Source organism: Grus americana, chromosome 2 (assembly GCF_028858705.1).
Source record: "Grus americana isolate bGruAme1 chromosome 2, bGruAme1.mat, whole genome shotgun sequence".
Classification (NCBI taxonomy): Eukaryota; Metazoa; Chordata; class Aves; order Gruiformes; family Gruidae; genus Grus; species Grus americana.
In genome coordinates this window covers 20018197-20038350 of record NC_072853.1, presented here as the reverse complement: position 1 = coordinate 20038350, position 20154 = coordinate 20018197, and the positions used below count along the sequence as shown (strand labels likewise).

At 37.5% G+C, this 20154-nt stretch overlaps 1 protein-coding gene across 1 annotated transcript in view; it reads left to right on the top strand.

Moving 5' to 3' along the window:
• Positions 1 to 16782, top strand: part of EMC2 (ER membrane protein complex subunit 2) — a 42987-nt gene extending 26205 nt beyond the window's left edge. The window contains exons 6-11 of the mRNA XM_054815003.1: positions 2661 to 2746; positions 2918 to 2977; positions 5399 to 5480; positions 6629 to 6739; positions 9153 to 9257; positions 15505 to 16782. Of these exons, the coding sequence (XP_054670978.1) occupies positions 2661 to 2746; positions 2918 to 2977; positions 5399 to 5480; positions 6629 to 6739; positions 9153 to 9257; positions 15505 to 15591 (531 nt within the window). The 3' untranslated portion in view covers positions 15592 to 16782. The remainder of the gene's footprint in view (positions 1 to 2660; positions 2747 to 2917; positions 2978 to 5398; positions 5481 to 6628; positions 6740 to 9152; positions 9258 to 15504) is intronic.
• Positions 16783 to 20154: the final 3372 nt, after the last annotated feature.

Below are 20154 nucleotides of genomic sequence, written 5' to 3'. Positions count from 1 at the left end.
GTGACTAGAAATAGTTGTAGCTTTTCATAAACTCATGTCTTGAGGTTACAGTGATTTATGTTATTTGGGAGTGCTGTGGTTAAGAAATGAAGCAACCATGGAGAAAATCTGTTTCCAGACTGTCTTGGAGGACTGAGTTGCATGCGATTGAAGGAGTTGCATTAGAAATGAAAAAGGAGGGTGACTTATGTAGACTGTTCCTGTTTGCCATTGCAAATTAAGTTGTCAGAGGCATTGATTGATTTTTATATATTAAACAGATGATTTCAGTTCTCAAGCAGTTAGTTTCGATCAGTTCAGTCTCTTGATTGTTTTTTCTTTAAATTTTGAAAATAACAACTGAATTTTTAATCCAAAAGCTACATTTTAAAGTAGATAGTCTGCCACCTGCAAAAAAACTTGTCTTCGTAAGCCGTAATTGCATGATACACTCCTTTGGCTCTGCACGCTGTTATCCCTGCTTTCCCTTCTTTCAGTTTTTGGGCTCAGTGAGCAGGTCACTGGGCTGTGTATAAATAATATCAACCTTGGGTAGTGAGTTTAAGACTACCCTGGTGTTCCCATCATAGCAAGGGTGCTGACCTGCTTTATGAAATGCCTTGAGACCTCCTCATAAAATGAGATAGAGAGGAATGGCGTTGGTTGGTTGGCTGTTTTGTTTAGTGATAGCAGCAGTATGATAAGCATGTGGGATTATTCTTTTTATATTTTAAAAAGTTTAATTACACTATCATCTTTATTTTAGAAACTCAAAAATAAAATAAACAGTGTGTATTATTGTTATAGTGATAAATGTAGTCAGCCATTAAAATTTCCAGAGTCAGTTATGGCTTTTAGCCAAATGTCTCCCAGTAAAAGTGGAATGATGAATGTAACTTCACAGGTTGCAGTTTGACAGAGCAGCAGCGGAAAACAAAATGACTGTGGGTAAACCCACCACAGTGCCTGTGTCCTAATTTGTCTCTTGATCATTCTGATGAATTTTCTCTCTGCCTGTGCCTTGTGTTTAAGCAGAAGAGTGAAATATTTTTATTTACTTGAGTAATTTTCACTGAATTTTCATTGATTGTATGTTTGTGCGGGAGGTGAGGGGGATGAACTCAAAGGAAGGAATAAACTTACAGTTAGTGTTAAAAGCCTTTCTAGCTATGCTGGTTTGGTAGCTTGAACTAGTTTACTTAAATGCTACACTCTCTTACTGAAGCAATAAATTTGTTCAAATCATGATCAAAGGATAAGAAATTATTTAAGAGAATAGTTATGTTTAAAATACTGTAAAAACACAAGAACTCTTTCAGAGTATATGTGACTGTGATCTTAGGAAGGTACATCATGAAGAAACTTATTTCAGAACTGTCTTAAATTCAGAGATTAAACTCGTTTACTGTTTTGTTGAAGAGTTGTCCATTCCCATGCTGTCAAGGCTTCTATAAGGTGACACCCAACTGTATAACCTCTTTATAAGACAGGAAATGATGACAGCTCTGAGGGGAATAAGCAGTGGGACTTCGCTACTTCGCAAGTAGTTTCTCATGGAGAAATGGCATATAAGTGTGTGTGTACATGCAGACACATCGCGCACACCAGACTTATCTCTTTTTCTCGTGTCTGACCACAGCGGTTGTGATCACCCAGGAGAACAGGGGCTATAGGCAAGGCAGGAGGCTGATGGCGTTCATTCTTTGAGGCATGTTACACTGGATTTTGGGTTTACTTTCCTTCTGTCAGATTCCTGATCGGGTGACTTTCAGGCTGGCTGAGGTATAATGCTGTTTGCTCCAAACTCTGTCAGACTGCTGGGAAGATGTCCGTTGTTTTGAATTACATCTCAAGGGTGTCTTGATTCACAACTCCTAGAGGTCTGAAAACAGCTTTTAGAGAACTGTAACCAACATAGTTCAAAAACTGGAATATTGAAGTACAGAATAAACTACTGTTAAAATTCTGTGTATCTTTTCTCCTGGTGGTCTGTAACAACTTTTATGGAGTTCACAAATTTAAATATGTTATAATTCTTATAACTCATTTTTATATTGTTTATGTTGAAATACATTTTCCACCCGCATATTGAAGTACTGCCCAATTTTGCCATTGAAATAGCTATTTCGCCTTCCCTTTACATTGAAGAGTCTACTTTGTGCTCCAAGAATGATGAGAAACTTGTTTATGAAATTGGTGTGTATTCAACATTAATTACAGATGACATTCAGCACGCTAACAAGAATCTTTAAAAATGGCTGAAAGCCATATTTATGCAGTGGCAAGTGAGACGCATCTGTGGGATTCTCTAAGACTCAGTCACCATGTCTCCTCTATAGTCATGGATCCTGTGAATGACAAGGTGGGGGTCTTTGGAATGGCTGAAGATTAGCATCCCCCGCTGTTTTGTAATTATCAGAATCTGGACAATCATTTATTTGAATGAAATAATGCATACAGTTTGTGCCTCCAAAGAAAAGCATACATAATGTGATTGTAAGAAGAGGTTTTCAGTCTCTCAGTGGGATGTCATAGGGTATGTTTATAAACTTCAACCTAGCAGTTGTTCTGCAGTGGAATTCCACTGGTGTTGAGATAATAATTTGCACAGTCAAATTGCTTTCTTTACAAAAATCCAGGGAATTATGAGACCCTAATCCTTTATTAATGTCAACCCATAGGCTGCAAGAAAGCGTAAGATTGCCATTCGAAAAGCCCAGGGGAAAAATCTTGAGGCCATCCGAGAGCTGAATGAGTATCTGGAACAGTGAGTGTCTTACAAGAATACGGATTGTGTTTTGCTATTCTGATAAACCTTTTTAATTAAAATGGAATTTGCATTTGATTTACGCTTTTGCTTCCATGCTGGTCATTTACAGAATCCCTTGCACATTCTTTTTGTTTTTTCCTTTTTTCTTCTCTCGTCTTCTCTATACAGATTTGTTGGAGACCAAGAAGCTTGGCATGAGCTTGCAGAACTTTACATCAATGAACATGAGTAAGTTGTTTACTAAGTCCACATAAAAACTGTTAAATTGAAACCTACTCTATGTAAGTCGAAGACCTCAGTGATTTTTTTTTTGACAAACTAGTGTTAGAAAGTATGCTGTCTCATTTCCAATATAACAACCATCAGCAGGAAATAATTACCAACCTTATTTGACTACCAAATGCTTTAAGAAGATGTTTGATTTTAAACCAGAAACAGTTTACTTAATTATCTGTATGTTTCATTAATTTTTTAAAATCTGATATTTTAAAAGTGGTTTGAGTGTAGCAGGGAACAGCACTTATTTCCCATAATTTTTCGTTCAAGTGCTTTCCTACTAAAATCAGTCGATCATGACAAAACGTTCTGATTTTCTTTTAGCCTACCTCTGTCAGAACTTTTAGTAACCTTTAAAAAACAAACCAAAACATGGATCCAGAGTTAGAGGCATCTGGTCGCCTGGGTACAAAACCCAATGCAATCAAGAATGCTGAATGTTGTAGTAACTTGCTTATTGGATATTTAATGTTTTTGTTAGCTTTTTTTTTATTGCTGTAGTGACAGGAGGAAATCCCAGTGTGAGAGGATTAGCTCAGAGCCTTAGTGCAAGTTTTCTAATATCACAGCATTAATTCTAACCTCCACCCAAAGGCGTATCTTTTTTTCCCCTCCTCTTTAGTTCTTCAGCCCAGCCTGAATTATGTCACATTGTTTCCTTCCTTCCTTTCTAGAGAGTAGTAAAAGAATCAAATTCTCAAGGGAGAAATAGCCATTCTCACTGTGATGAAAAAATTCTTCCCCCATTACCTCTCTTTCCACCCCGTTCTCGAAGAAAATAATTATTAAACTCTTTCAAATGCTGACTTAAGGAACAATCTAGAATTTTGGTATCCAGATTTCTATTTGTTTTGGGAAATTTACCAGCCAATTGTCCAAGAAAATAGCTATTTTTTTAAAAAAACAGTTAGCTAGTGAAGCTTGTCAAATCTGTCAGTACAAAAGTGAATGAGAGTTGTGCAAACATACACATTCCACTACTGGAGGGGGGTTTTTTTGTTATAATATTTATTACAAAATTGTGTGCTAAAACCTGAGAAAGAAATTGATTTTGCTTCTATTTGCTTTGGTCTGTAATTCCAGTAAAAAATATGTCAAATGTTCTCCAGTTGATTGAAAAAATTGACTGTGCTCACTGTACTTTTATGAGCATTGTTGTTATTATTTTGATGATTAAATGGGGAAAAAATTGAAATCTTTGCTAAAAAGCAACTAGAAGTTAATTTAAAAAAAAGGAAACAATTCATCAGCTTGCTTGTTTTATCAGTGTCACAAATTTAATCTTGCTTGTGAAATCACCATGCTGTTACTGTTCATAAACACACGTAGCTGTACAAGGTTTATACAGTCCTCTGTTCAATTATGGGGACTGTGGCTTCTGCTTTTGGAGAATGAGGTGACTATCCTTTTATCTCCAAATTAATATCTGAAATACATACACGACTATCATCACGTGCACAGGAGAAAACCACAATATACTCATTTTAAGAAGTAAGATTTTACAGATTATATCGTTTAATATTGTCTCATAATTGCTAAATTGCTTTTACTCTGATATTAAATATCTACCCGTGCTGTCATTATAAACAGTGCGTCTCCTGAATTTTGGAATCCTATCATGTAAACTCTCTGCAACAGCGCTATCGCATATCTGTAGAAGATGCAAATTCTGCAGGAAACTCTATTAGTTGAAAGATTATGAAGCTAAGATTTTTTTTTTTTATTAAATAAGCCTACATTTTGAGCTTGACTTCTTAATTCTTTCTGAAAGCTTTCCTTTAACGAACAAGTAGTAGCCTTTTCTTTTGCAATGATAAGTTGTTGCCCATTTGGATTGGTATGATGCTATTTTCATATATAGATTTGAACTGTTTGATTTTTACAACTGTTCTTAGTATGGTTTTTCGATCTCATTTCTGTGGTTGACTGTGAGCAGTTAAAGTTAACTGACAGTGGAGGTGCTCTGGTCTGTAGCTGGGTTTGTGAATCCTCCGATAGCTGAATTTTCTTGTACAAAAATATGAACTATTTTGTAGTCTGAGTTCAAATGTCTTATAGTACCTAATACCTGTTTCTACTCATCACTCTTGTTGATCAGAAATAGTACTTGTGAATGAGTATATTAAATGCGTTCCATGAGCTGTTCCATATATACCTAGACTATTAAATTTTGTATATTTTTCACTATCTATGATGTAAAAATAGTAACTTGAGGCTTCAAACAGCATTTAAAAATAAACCATTTTTCTTAATTGTGGATCAGATGAAGTTATAGGGGGAAAAGTAAGACTCCTTTTAATGTGCTGCAAAGAAACTGAAGCAAAGAACTGTATACTCTGTTTCATTTTGTCACTGTTTTTAAATATTCCTCAGCTATGCAAAGGCAGCCTTCTGCTTAGAGGAGCTTATGATGACTAATCCACACAACCACTTATACTGTCAGCAATATGCTGAAGTAAGTATTTTCAGAAAAATCAATTATGTTTGAATACATACTCTGTTTTTCTGTTACTGAAGTGGTGAAAATGGAATAAAAATGGTTTCTTTAATTTTTCCCTAGGAGATTTAAGAGAGTACACAGAGAACATTAACATCTCATAGAACTTAACATGTTAAGAAAACTGTGTTTTCTTACTCAGTGTGACTAAGCTAAATATAAGAGTAAGGGCAGGACTTACTGAAGATTACAATTCATTTTAAATGAGCTAGTCTTGTTGAAGTGTTTATGCGCTTTTCAAATTAAGTGCATGAGAAGTTAAAGTTTGCCCCAACAATGCTGCCTCGGAGGTTGTGATATATTGCCTGTTATTGTGGAGCCAGATCTTGGAAACCACATAGGAAATTTTGCCTGAAAGAGTGCTGGGGGGGGGAGAGGGCCTTCAGAAGTTTTAGCTCAAGGTTGTTAGCCATTTGCACTCTTTTTCCAGATGTATATTATTTTTTCCCTAAATTATACTGTTAACTGCTTAGAATTGATTTAATTAATTTTGTTAATGTGGTTAAAGCTGTGTTAACATTAAAACTTGAAAGTCTAAATAGCTTTCTGGTAGAAAGACTGTGAAACATGTCTTCTAGTATTTATCCCTCTTTTTGTTGATATAATAACAGGCAAAATGAACAGAAAAACAATGGAGTAATCTTCTAAACTTTGTGCACTATTTTGCAGTTGAATAGATAATGAAAGGCACTGTGTCTGTGTACGGATGTAATGCTGTGCCGAAGGAATATACAGTTAGTATGGATTTATAGCAGTCAGAATTTAGCTTTAGCTTTAAAGTTTGTGTTACTTTTCATAAGAGACTGTCCCAAGGTTGTAAGTATGTATAAGTGCAAAATAGTCACTTTTTATTCTTGTAGCAATAAATTAATTAAATTAATGCTGGCTTTTTTTTTTTCCCTGCTATAGTTAAATATTTTAAAATTTTTACATTGAAAAGAGCTCGGATTTCTCCCAAGCCAGTATTTGGCCTTTGGTAGGACTCACCTGATTTGAAATATCATGTGAAACAAACCTGAAGTGAAGTTTCGTAGTATCTTTGCTTCAATAGTGAATGCCTGATGTATGGATGACGTGCGAGTTTCAGGACCTTATAATTTTTACAGGTTAAATACACTCAAGGGGGGCTTGAAAACCTTGAGCTATCAAGAAAGTATTTTGCACAAGCACTGAAGCTTAACAACAGAAATATGAGAGCTTTGTTTGGACTTTACATGGTAAGCATGATTATATATTTTCCATATTATCATTTTGAATGTGTTTTTATGCGTGTGTATTATCCTTTACCCTTTGCTGGGGTTTTTTTTCTTTTCTTTTGGTTTAACTTAATAACTCAGATTATTAACACTGTTTTTAAATACTGAGTATGGACAATTTTATGCCAGCAAGTACTTCTTACTTGAAGTGCTCTTAACCTTTAAATCTTGCCCATGTTTTCCAAAGGATTATAATTATTGACACATGAAGGTAACTTCTTGAAAAAGGATTTAAAGTCATCCTCCACTCTACAGAATGGTGAACTGCTGAAGAGTATGGTGGCTTCTTTTCTCGTTTTCTTTTCTCTTTCCCTCCCCTTTTCCTTTCTCTGTTGAGTTTTTTGCTTTGTTTTTTCTCACTCCAGTTTCTAAATACAGTTTACAGACTTTCAATGTCAAGATGAGTGTTTAGCTTGCACAGCATTGTTGGCTTGGGTGTGGCTGGGACCACAGTAACTATGGGTAGAATGTACTGGCACCAGTTCTTCAGTTTTTCCAAAGATGCTGAGGCCTCTATTGAAGATCTTCCTTTAGATCTTAGATCTTTTAAAAGATCCTTTTAGCAACAAACCCAGAAAGGTTCCATATATTTTATTTAAAAAAAATCTAGGCCACCTTTTTGTCTCTTGGGAGGGGGGCAGTTTGCAGAGACGCATCATGCAGATAACTTTGAGGCTTCCTATAAATACCAGGCAATAGGAACTTCCTTTCAAGGACTTGTTGCATCACCTTTAAGACTCAGAGATGTGGACCTAATCTTCTTAGCCCATCTGCAGAGATTCTTGGGTTGGTGATTTTATGCTCAAGAAGGAAAGAAGACTGGCCCCTTGCTGGTCCTCGGGTCATTCAGCTTTTCAGGAGTAAGTTTTGTAGCAAATCCATTTATTGACCTAAACTGACTTTTAAGGTGTGTATATCTGTAGACTTCTGCATTGATTCTAGAACAGTCTTGGGTGTTTATTATGGCCAGTTTTGGCTTGTCCTCTGAGAGGTCTTATGTCCTGCCTGTTACTTTCTGTCTGTAAAGTAGATTTAGAGCCTGTTATCTATGATGATCTGGCTGGCAACCTTGAGCTAATATGACCCAAGTATTTGAGAAATTTGCATGTTTTGGCAGTGCCTGAAAGTCATACGCATAAATCCTGATTTGCATAATGCAAGTTCATTACTTCAAAAAATGTGTATACACTCTGGTATACTCTGTTTCAGTTCTTCAGTTTTGCTTGGCTGGCTGCTGTCACATTTCTCTGGGTGGTTTTTGCAAGCACAGCTTGCCATCGCTGCTTCTGTATCTACGCTGTGGCTCCTAATTTCTTTGTAAGGCTGTTTCCAGGCTTTAGGATCTGGTTTTGCTGTGGCTGCTGCTTTTGTACTTGACAGACATACCCGGCATTTGTAGTCCCCAAAGAATGTCCATAACCCCGGTAAATTCTCCACAAAGGCTTTCAGCCATCTCTGCTGAGGAAACTGGTCAGTACGTCATCGAATTCAGGAAACCAGAGAGAATGATGCCTCACCTCAGGACCCTGACCCTATCCTAGATCACAAATTCAATTCATGCAGGCATGGCTTCAGAGGAAGTGTTCCCGAGTTTGTGGAGGCTGCTTCTTTGGCAATCCCACTCCTCTCCCATTTCTGGACGTAGTTTCAGGGCAGTAGCTGTAAGGGAACATTCTTTGAGTTTGAAATGTAGTGTTCATGCAGACATTTGCTTCAGTGCTCCTTTTTAAAATCTGTGGACATTCTTCATTGATGGGTAAGAGTAGGGTTCTGTGGCTCTTTGCATTCAAGTACTTTTGCACTCACAAAGACGTTCTAGGGAGGGAGTAGAAATGATTCCTTGCGAAGTGGATTTATTTATGTAAGTGGAAAAGTCTCTGAGATGAGTTTGGTTCTGAAGTAATCTTTTTTGTTTTTTCAGGTGAAGATGGGCATAGTTTATGTAGAGTCTTACCTGCTTTTAAAATGTGTTTTCTGATGCCACAGGGAAAAATGTCATGTTTTTAATGGCAGTTTGGACACACAAGTGATATATTTCATATCATCTCTGATAACAAATTGAATGGGGAGAACTAATTCATAACTCTTTCTTTAGGAAAAGCAGATTGGATTAACTGATCATGTCCAGGTTTGGTTCCTAACTCGGTACACAGCTGAACTGAAGTCTAGTTTAGCTTTAGTTAGAACAAACAATTGTTTAAAAAGTTTAGCTAATTCTTAATTGGATGCTGTTTATCAGTAGCTGTTTTTATTATTTTTTCTCTTTATCCTCCATCACTGCGTGTGGGGCTCTGAATGCAAAGATGATGAATGCTCTCAGTTTATTTCATGCACATATTTTATAGTTACACTGTTTTTATTTTTGTGTTCCTAGTCTGCCAGCCATATTGCTTCCAATCCAAAAGCGAGTGCAAAAATGAAAAAAGATAATATGAAATATGCCAGCTGGGCAGCTAACCAAATAAACAGAGCATACCAGGTTAGTACATCATTGTTTTATGATACTCTTAACATGCTCTGTATTTCTTTTCTGTGCTTTATACCAACTGCTGTTCAAGAGGTTAGCTCTGACATGTAAAACAGCATAATTTGCTTGGATTTTTTGCCTTATACTTCTGTTTGATGTCTTGGAAGCCTTAATTAATATAAGGTTGATATTTTGCATTTATTAATTACTATTATTTACTTATTAGCTTTAAACAGTTTTTTTCCTACTAACATTAACTGAATGTACACTAGTGTAATGTTGACCTCCAAGACTCAGTTCTACAGCTAAGTATTTTAATAAAACTTTATATGTCTGAATTCTTAGAGTGACTTGCTCATCTACTTCTGTCTTATTAGAAAAGAAATGAAAATTTTAGAATTTTATTTTCCTTCAGTCTATCCTGACCTTTCAAAATCATAGTTAATAGCGTTCCTAATAATTACCTTAGAAATTGTGACTGAAGTTGGTTTTGTGTAGTTTTATAGAAAAATGCTTGTTGAACTGTGAAAACGTAGACTTTGTAGGCCACAATCAAAGCTTACTGAAGTCAGTAGGAGTCTTTTCAGCTATTGGAAAAGTTATGCATAAACATCTGTATTTGCTTTGGTATTATAAGCCTCTATATTTTTTCTATAACTGTGAATGAAAACATGTTTTAGCTCATAGGTTCTGTCTGCTGTCCATGCATCCCAAACATAGTATGTCTGACCTCCCTTATAGCTATTATTAATAATCTACCAATCAAAGTTTAGGTATAAGTAATCCTGAATATCAACATCATACTGTTCAGTTCTCCCCAGAACTTTTTTTGAGCAAAAATATTGCTATTAAATGCAAAGACTTTATATACATGTAACACTCCTTTCTCTCTGTAATATTTCAGTGTCAGAACATAATATGTAATTTTTCTCTTGCTGCTGCTGTTTCAGTTAATACTACCAAATGGCCTTTTGACCAGCTCCATCTATTACGGAATTAATTTAGGATTTTCTTCTATGGCCAGTGCAGTTTTCTTAGTACACTGTATGTCAATTCATTGCCAAGAGTGCAGCTTCTTGTGGCTGACGTGTTTTTGATGTATTACAACTTTGAAGAATTTTCCATTTCCCCTGATTGGCCCTGTAGCTTCTGACTGTACTTTACAGGAAAGAATACTGTATCCCGGAGGACATAATTAAGCATTTTATACCTGTGTGCCTAAAGTTTCTTTCTCTGTTTTGCTGTTTAAATGACTCCCTGCTTTTATTTAATAAACCATTTACAAATGGGGGTTGTGGTCGGTTCATCACACGGTGTCTCTGCTGCTCCTTCCTCCTCAGGGGGAGGACTCCTCACACTCTGCCCCTGCTCCAGCGTGGGGTCCCTCCCATGGGAGACAGTCCTCCATGAACTTCTCCAACGTCAGTCCTTCCCATGGGCTGCAGTTGTTCATGAACTGCTCCAGTGTGGGTCCCTTCCACAGGGTGCAGACCTTCATGAGCAGGCTGCTCCAGCGTGGGTCCCCCACGGGGTCACAAGTCCTGCCAACAAACGTGTTCCAGCGTGGGCTCCTCTCTCCATGGGGCCACAGATGCTGCCAGGAGCTTGCTCCAGTGTGGGCTTCCCATGGGGTCACAGCCTCCTTCAGGTGCCTCCACCTGTTCTGGCATGGGGTCGTCCACAGGCTGCAGGTGGATCTCTGCTCCACCATCATCCTCCATGGGCTGCAGGTGGACAGCCTGCCTCACCATGGTCTTCTCCATGGGCTATAGGGGAATCTCTGCTCCAGTGCCTGGAACACCTCCTGTCCCTCCTTCTGCACTGACCTTGGTGTCTGTAGAGCTGTTCCTCTCACATCTTCTCACTCCTCTATCTGGCTGCAATTGCTCCTGCTGGGTTTTTTTCCCCTTCTTAACAATGTTATCCCAGAGGCACTACCACGGTCACTGATGGGCTTGGCCTTGGCCTTGGCCAGCAGTGGGTCCATCTTGGAGCCGGCTGGCATTGGCTCTATCGGATGTAGCAGCTTCTCAGAGAAGCCACCCCTGTAGCCCCTCCACTACTAAAACCTTGCCATGCAAACCCATTACTTACTGGAAAGTGCAATTGCACTGTTTCTGTGAAGCTCTTTTGCAACCTATGTTAAGCGTTTTTGGTTGATGCTTGCCAGAACAGATCACGTTAACACAACTAACATCTTTTTAAAACACATGTCATAACTTCTTTGTGACTTCATACTTTTGTGATGCGTTGCATACTTCAGCTGTTCTTTTAGCTGTTTGGGACATAAAGTGACGAACAGCACATCTGACTGGAATCACAGGGGGAATTTAGCTATACAGAAAGTGTAAGTGCTCAAGCTAGGATTTGGTGAGCAAATGGTGTGAACACTCCCTTCCTCTTTACGGAAGTGCCACGAGAAGCTCTAGTGACCACAGCTGGACAGGACTGCCCCAGCCCAACCCTACTGAGCTTGTTACGTGACTGCAGAAGGGTTTGGCCACTCCAGTGTTTATGTCAGAGACTTAACATCCAACTCCTATAGCAAATGGTGTTTGGTGATGTAGTAGGTGGCAGTTTCCTCTATGAGTCAGTATTGATTTGTTGCTCCCTTAGTGTGCTTAGTGGTCGGAAATTGTCATCTTTTGGACCTAAGGATGAAACCTTGGTCGTTTTTGCCAGTGGAAGTCCTTACAGCGTTCCTCCGTTAGTAGAGGGTTGTCTAGCCAGGTTTTAAGCTAGATACTTATATTATCTCTATAAATCCTCCCCACTTTTCTTGCATTATCCAAAGTGCTTTTTAAAGCATAATAAGAGCCTTAAGAGCTTGTTGAGTTTGGCATTGACTTGTTTTATTAGTTGGACCTCCTTATACTATTAAATGCAATTTTTCTGGTAGGCATGTTCTAGAGGTTAAGATGCATTTAGAATCCCGACTTGGGTGCCTAGACAAATTATATGAATTTGTGACTTTAATACATGAAATTATTAATTCAAAAAGTTACTTTTGAGCAATTGTCTTACAGTGGGATTTTCCCCAATTTTCAGTATGGATTTGAATTTGAATTACCAGCAGTTTGCTCAGTAATTCTGGAAAACTGCCTTTATTTTTTCAAATTCAGCACTGGCCATAGTTGCATTTTTTTAATTTTATATGCAATTTACTTGAAATATTTTTACTGATCCCCTGCTTTCGATTTATTCTCTCATTCAGGCAGTTTGCTTTGGCACTTGATTTTTGCTTTTCCTGTGCATTCCTGTATGAAATCAGAGGAACTTTTTAGTTTATTGTCATTTAAAGAAAACAATCTTTGGGTGTAAATAGAAAACCTTACTTTCACCAATGTTGGTTAGACTACAGCAGTTTCTTTGCAGGAAAATATGGTGCTAAAGAACAGTTGAATTAAATAATTTTGTGAAAAGTATAGATAATTTATGTTCCATCTGGTTAATATACTTATTTTGATGTTAAATATGTAACCCTCTGTGGTGATTAGTACTTCTCATCTGTGCCTAATCTAGGAGAAACGTAAACTTTCAAAGGAAGACAGAAAGGTTTTGTAGCTAGGGCTGCTGCATGGAGCTGGAATTCCTGGCTGCTAACACATGCTCTGAAAAAAAAAGGTCATTATTCTTTAGGCCATTTAAATTTGATTGCCCAGGTGGAAAAAAAAAAAACCAAACAACAAATAAAATTTAATTTTCGTCTTTTATTTCAGATGTTAGAGAAGTAGTCATTATTCAGAGAATTATTCTAAGTTTAATATTATTATAAATGTAGTTTTGCCTTATCTCTGGGAAACTGGATTATTCTCTCTGTGCAAACCCCGTGAAGAACATTTCTGTTCTGACTGAGGACATGAGCCACAGTTATTTTAACACCGAAACAAAATATGGCTACCTAGTGCTCTTCAATTAGGTAATTGGTTTAGCATGTCCTCTGGCAGAAGCGTTTCAGCAGAGGCAGGCAAGTTTGATTAATGCTCACAAAAATCTTTAATGTGATCCTACTCGTTGTAATTTTCCAGATACATGCTTCTTGGGCACATTGCTAAATTCTTCTGTGTTAGCAATCCACATGTTATTTAGGGCTGGAGAGGTGATTTTGTTACAAACCATTTGGGAAACAGAAAATTAAATCATGATTTTAAGAAATAGATTCCGGCTCAATCAGTCAAATTGCTGTGTAATGGCAGAATAGACAAAATAATTGTTCGTCAGGGCAAATTTGAAGTGATTACATTTCCAAGTATAGTTCTGTTTGTTATGACGCAGAGTTTGGTTTTATTTGTTCAGCTTAAAGTACACGTCAGTATCATGAAGGCAACTACTCTTGAAATTAGCAAGTAACATTTTTTAAACTAATGTCTTATGTCAGTTTTGTTTTCAGTGTCCCTAAAGAGAAGTAAAATATGTAAAATTCTTTTTATTTTGAAACTTTCCTCTGCGTGCTTTCTGTGTGTCTCACCAAACGTGATTTTTGACCACAGTATCTTCAGGCTTCTGTGTTTTTTATTGAAATCTCTGAATGCTTTGAATTGCAACAATTTTTCAGTCGAGGATTTTGAGTTCTGTTTTCTCATTTGCTTGTTTTTATGAAAGGATGTGCACTCCCCAAGTATCTGCTTGGGACTATGCTTGTTTAGTGTGAACAAAAAAAGGATATTATATTAAGTCAGATCCAAGCAAAAGTTAGTTCTCTCACCTGGGAGAGTGTTAAGAAGTGTTCGATTTTCCTCTGAAGTTGACTATTGCAGGTCATTATGGAAACTGCACAACCTGAAGAATGGGTTTATACATACTACTAGAGTCAAAACTTGGCACATCAGTTCATCGCTGAATATCAAATATGAAAATACGGTGTTTTCAGTATATCTCTTCACTGTAAAGTGTTGTCACAATAACAACATTTCATTCTCCTAACTATTTAATTTGAAATAGCGTTTCATTTACTGTGCCAAAACTATTTTATTTAAGAATCCAGTACTGACTGGGAATCCCAGCATTAGATTGTAGCCTGGGGGTCAAAAGCAGGTTAACAGGTCCTGCAGCTTGTTCCTGGTGTGATATTACCTGGGTTTGATGACTTAATCTTTCTTAACAGGTCATGAAGAGTTTGCTAAATTAAGTTAATTACAAGAGAGAAGGGACACATTATAAATCAAGGACTAACTATGCGAGACACCAGTGGTATTTGAAATAAAAAACATTAAATTGAAAATTTATTGAGTGTTTAGATGTTAACATTTACGCAGAGAATAGGCTGTTTTACTAGCAGCAAGTTATAGTAACTGCTTCTGTAATTTCTTTACCACCCCTCCCAACCCCAAATGAAAAACTTTTTAGTGCAGGTGTATTAAAAATGGTTGAGAGTTTCATTCGACTGAAGACCAACCTTGTCAATAAATCCACTGTGTTAGATATGGCTGATGAGTGGTGGGAATCGTCAGTACAGTTAGAAAAACCCTTTTGAGGTCAGCGTGGGGTGGATGAACATCTCCTACCCTTCTACCCCTTCCTTTCCCAAACTTGGCTTCATGTGGCTTAGAGAATCTAAAGCCATAAGTAGTATTTATTAAGCTGTACCTTTCTTTGTTATCAAGACAGACTTTTTTCAAATGCTTTCTGCAACTGCTGTTGTTATAGTAGGTTACAATCAAATACAAGGTCATTACTCACAGTTACTTTGAACCATAAAATACAATGATACGATGACTGAATTATTTTAGAGTAGATTAGAAATAGAAATAGAAAACAGGAAATAGAAATAGAAATAGAAAATAGAAAATAGAATAGAATAGAAATAGAAAACAGGTTAGTTTAAAGAACAGGTCCAAGTCTTGCTACTATTTAAATTATGAATATAATCTAATTTGGATCACAAAAAATTCAAGTAAGTCTGAAGTAAAAATTATGTTCAACTTTACAGAGCAAGCAAACCAACAGGAACATCTCTATTCAGATAAATGTTAAATTTCAAAGTAGAATATTTGTTAGTGCTGAATATTCAAATGCAGAGCAAATGAGTGAAATGAAGGAGTTCTGTTGTATTTTTCATTATGTATTAGAGGAAGGGTGATATAGCCCGTATTCTAGTAAAAATGCTGAGTTTTAGTGAAACAATAAAGAGACTATGCTTTAGGCTTTGTAGTAATTAGAGTAAATTTTTGGTACTTAATGTTTAGAACTGTTATTTGTACAGGATCTATGCACAGAATTTCTGATACATGGCAAGTAACAATCTGTTGTTGTTGTTTAGTTTGCAGGTCGCAGTAAGAAAGAAACTAAATACTCTTTGAAGGCAGTGGAAGACATGTTGGAGACCCTGCAAATAACTCAGTCTTAGGTTGGCATAGAGATCCAATATTAAATTTTCCAATTCCATGATCAACCTGTAATGACCTATGGGTTAGGTTACTTCAGTGCTGTTAAAAGTTAATTTTGTATTGATTAACATGCTATCCAAAATAATGTTTTATGAAAAGTAAAATGTCTATTTATTGCTGCTATGAAAAATGTGATAAATACCCACTGAAATGAATAACTTATCCACGAAGACAACGTAAAGAAATGACATGTGCTGCACATCAGTCTCTTTAGATTTTTGTATCAACAGTACCTGCTTTTAAGCCATAATTTGTAGAAATAAACTTGTTAAATGCTTAAAAAAGATGACAGTGATTTGACTTGTGAATGGAAATTATGAATTTATATATGTAGGCAAATAACATATGTTAGAAATTTTTATCTTATTTGCATATTTAAAAGTAATAGCATGCTACAGATGTACACTTCCTGGTAAATATTTACCATACAGCAAGGAGTGATTATGAATACACTTTGTTAGAGAAAAAAGTTGATGTTAATGGTTTTATTAATGAGTTGATATCCAGTACTGTAGAAATGGAGAAGACTTATTTGTGTACTTTGCTTCAGAGGGGCTCTTGTACTGGCCTAAGGCCAAAGACGTTCTTCTCTGTGGCTTTGTGGGCAAATGCTTCCACGTCCGTGTAGTTCTCCAATCAGTCTATGCATATGCACTTTTAAAATTCCTTCTGTGTGTCCTTTGTTGTACATATGTTCCACATCATGAATTTCAAAACCGTCTGAATGCAGGGCTGCATGCTGGTCTGTGCTGTTTTAGTACCTACGTATGGGTCCCTCTTCACTGAGGTGTAAGCTACGGTATAGTTGCTTCTCCACAGTAACCAAGTATTAGGGCACTGTAAGGATGAGATAGATTGTTCAACTGCCTTGTACTTATTGGAGGATAGAAGTGTTTTTACACCATTAGCATAAAGCATCTAACACACTGTAAATATATATTGTACTTTAGGCACTTGTTTGTGTACTCAAATAATTACTCAAACACCCTAATTCATGAATTTTGCAGTTCTGATCATTCTGGATGTTGTTCAGATGTGCACTGTGGGAATTCAGTTGCACAGCTGTCATTTCATTTATTGTGGCTTTAGTACAACTGCATAACAGCAGCAACATACCCTTGGCATATTCTAATAAAAATTTTGTAATGCTATTTTCATGACTGTTACTGTCATGATTTGAGTTTCAAATTTTATACTGCCTACTCTATATAGATGGGTAGGTTAAAGGCTGTGTATTAACATGTCCTTTTTATGACCCTGGACTTGATCTAATAAAACAAAGCTGAGCTCCTGTTTAAAAACGAAGCAGCAACGAAAACTTCCGTTGTGAGTTCAAAGCTTGAAAATGTGTATAACTGAGCTGGTTGTTGCATGAGGCTGTGCCTTCAAGAAACATGTAAGATCTCAGTCCCGTTATCGATGATGTAGGTTGGAGTATGATAGTGTGACAGGATGGGTGCTATGCCATGAGAATTAATTGTATGTGGAATCTTTAATTTAATTCTGTACTGTTGAAATATAAACCTGCAAATACTGCATAGTATTATATTAAATCACCCAATTCTAATTTGGGGAAATAGTGCAGATCCTTTTATAATAGTAATTCACAAACTGGCCGCGGGACGGTATTTGCAGATAAGATCGTGTGTGTCTCAGGTGGAAAACCAAGACAATATCATGGGGAGCCTCGGTATTTCTGTTCAGATTTATAGTCTCTTACTGTATGAGTGTGCCATCTAGAGTTTTAAACTCTCATTAGTCTTTTTTTATTTTACCTACATCTCAGATAACTTGGTTGCATTTTAAAATTAAAAGTGGTGGGAAGCTGTACTGTAGACTAAAATTACTGAGTGGTGCATAACATCATACCTCCAAGGTATTAAAACCCAGCAGAGGAGTATTCTTATGCAGCAGGCATCTGTGCTGCAGGAAAGTGTCGTATAGAATGTTTTATTCAGAGGCAACTTTTAACATAACAATGTCAGACTCGGGCATGTAGTATACCAGTTTCTCTGTAAGGAAGTTTGTTCTGTTTCTTGTTTTCAGTGATTTGATGACAAATTTCATCTCATTTGGCTGCTTAGAACCTTCTAGTTTTCACTACTGCTTAGCATCTTTTTGAAATTACTGTTTAGCACTCTGATTTGTGCTTGTATTTTGGCATAATTCCCACATAGTAGAGCTTACAAATTGACCTAGCAAATATTTCTGACAAATTTGTATTTACTTCAAAGATACAATAAATTACTCCTATGAAAATGCATGGACAGTCTTTGATAGAACTATTGAATTGCAGCAATGGAAATTCAGGGGGTTTTCCATATTCAAATGGAAAAGAAAAAGAAAAAAATCCTGTGTCTGTAGGGGAAGTAACTCTATGAAATGCCCTGCAACCTCAGCAAGCAAAGGGTACAGAAGGGAAGCTGTGATATAATGTGATCTTTATAAAAGTAATTTTCCAGTTCTAGTAAATGATCTTGTAATATGTCACTGACGCTATCTAGCATTAAAGAATAGGTTTTCAAAGAATGGGTTACTTAGTTAACAAATGAACTTGATTATATTCTGTATTGTGCTGACAGTGAGAAATGCTACACAAAAATATTATCAAGCATGCCATCTCCCCTTTCCAAAATAAAAGGCTATGTTTTCATATTGTTTCAGGCAGGAGCAAAAACTTGAGACCTTTGCAATGCCAAGCTGTGTAGTGATGACTCGTGTCTTTATTTTTTGCAGCCATGCTTTGATAATAGACTTGGTAAGGAGAGCTTAGTGTTACCTGTTGAAGAGCCAGCCTTTGTTATACATGTTACTGGTCACTTCTTAAAGACCTTTTGTCCAAATGTTATGCAATTCATATTCTGTAGTTGCAAAAAGCACATCTTGTTTAGAATATATCCCTAAATCTCTTCAGTTCAGTGCCCAGAATATCTTGCAGTTGCTATTGGAAACTCTGTTATTAGTCAGCGGAGGACTTCCTCTTGGCAGCGGTGTATTTGTGATGGCATCCACGTTTGCTAGTCACTGCATATACAGTGGAACCTGTATTTCAGCCAGCTTTAGAAGGGAGGGGAAAAGGAAAGCAAATTAAACTTGACTTACTGGCATGAATTTGTTAGCTTCTTGTTACTTGCACCCTCATCTTCCAAGAACACCAACTGTAGTTGTAGTCAGGTTTGCAATAATAATTCTTTTTCTTGTAACTCAAGAGCTTCCATATATTCAGCTCTACAACTGACACTCCATTAAAATCTAAACCATATAGATTCCAGTGAAATGGCGCTATGTAACATGCACGTACCCTGGTCTGCAGGGAGAGGACAGTTCTCCCACGCTCCGTCAAGTTGATATCAGAGTGGAGGAGCATTAGAACAGTTCTTTAATGCAGTTTTGTCTAGAAAACTAATACTGCTTAATACATCTCAAAATACTGCTTATTACTTCCATTGCTCAGTGCATGGATAGAATTTTAGGACTAACTGTTGCTTAACTACAGATAGTTGAGTCTGTCTACATGGAGAATGAAGTACTTGAAATCAGTCATTGGTCTTGAATGGCTCTGCACCCTTACAGATCTGCATCCTCTTGACAGGCACCACCTGGAAGTTGGATTCAACCCAAAGATTAGTTTTCAGAAATAAATAGTCATTAATTTATTTTGTTCTGTGATGAGGAAATCCCCTGTATAAAGCAGCGCAGTCACCTTTTTAACGCTTTTTTAATGCCTCTCTAGAAGGAACAAAGGCTGGAGAGTAGTACAAAGGCCTGTTGAACCTATGTGCCGTAGTAGGACTTCCTATGGCATGTTGCAGCCCCGAGCCTGTGGAGCAGGCGCTCAGATACACGTGGTGAGAGACCCAGCACAGCACAGGGTCCCACCCAACCCTTGGTAGGGCTGCACATCGGCATGGATCTGCTTACAGGTTTCTGCCCCTCCTAGGGACTGTCCTCTGTATTTTACTTTTCTCCCCTTGGCCTCTGCACAGCAGGAATCTTGCAGGAGATCCATGCCGATGTGGTACCCTACCTCAGTTTTGCTGGGGCTAGGCACGGAGGTGAGGGTACTGATGGGTCGGTTTGCTGGATTCATCCTGGACCCGTGAAGGTTTTGCACGTTCTTAGCTTCAGTGCACTCAGTTGCTGGTGCACGCCTAAAGGTCAGCGCGTAAGCCTTTGCCTGGGACTGAAAGGACATCAGAAAGCAGACCTGTCCTGTTAAACATCTGCAGTCTGCTTAGCTCCTTGGTGGTGCTGGACAAAGAATGTAAGAGAGTGGGCTTTATCCAAGCTGAACTACATGCAAACGTATTCATGGTGTGACAGTGACCGCAGTTTAGCACTCCAGTCACAGGGTCTTTTTGTGCGTGTGTGTGAAAGCATGGAGGGAGGAATGGGAAAACACTTCCAGATGGGAGGCCCGTTATCCAAGGTCAAAGGGACGGCTGGAGGGAGGAAGAGCCACCTTTTCAGCGGGCGTGAGCCAGCGTAGGTCTGGTAGTTCTCTTCCCTGTAGAGGAGGACAA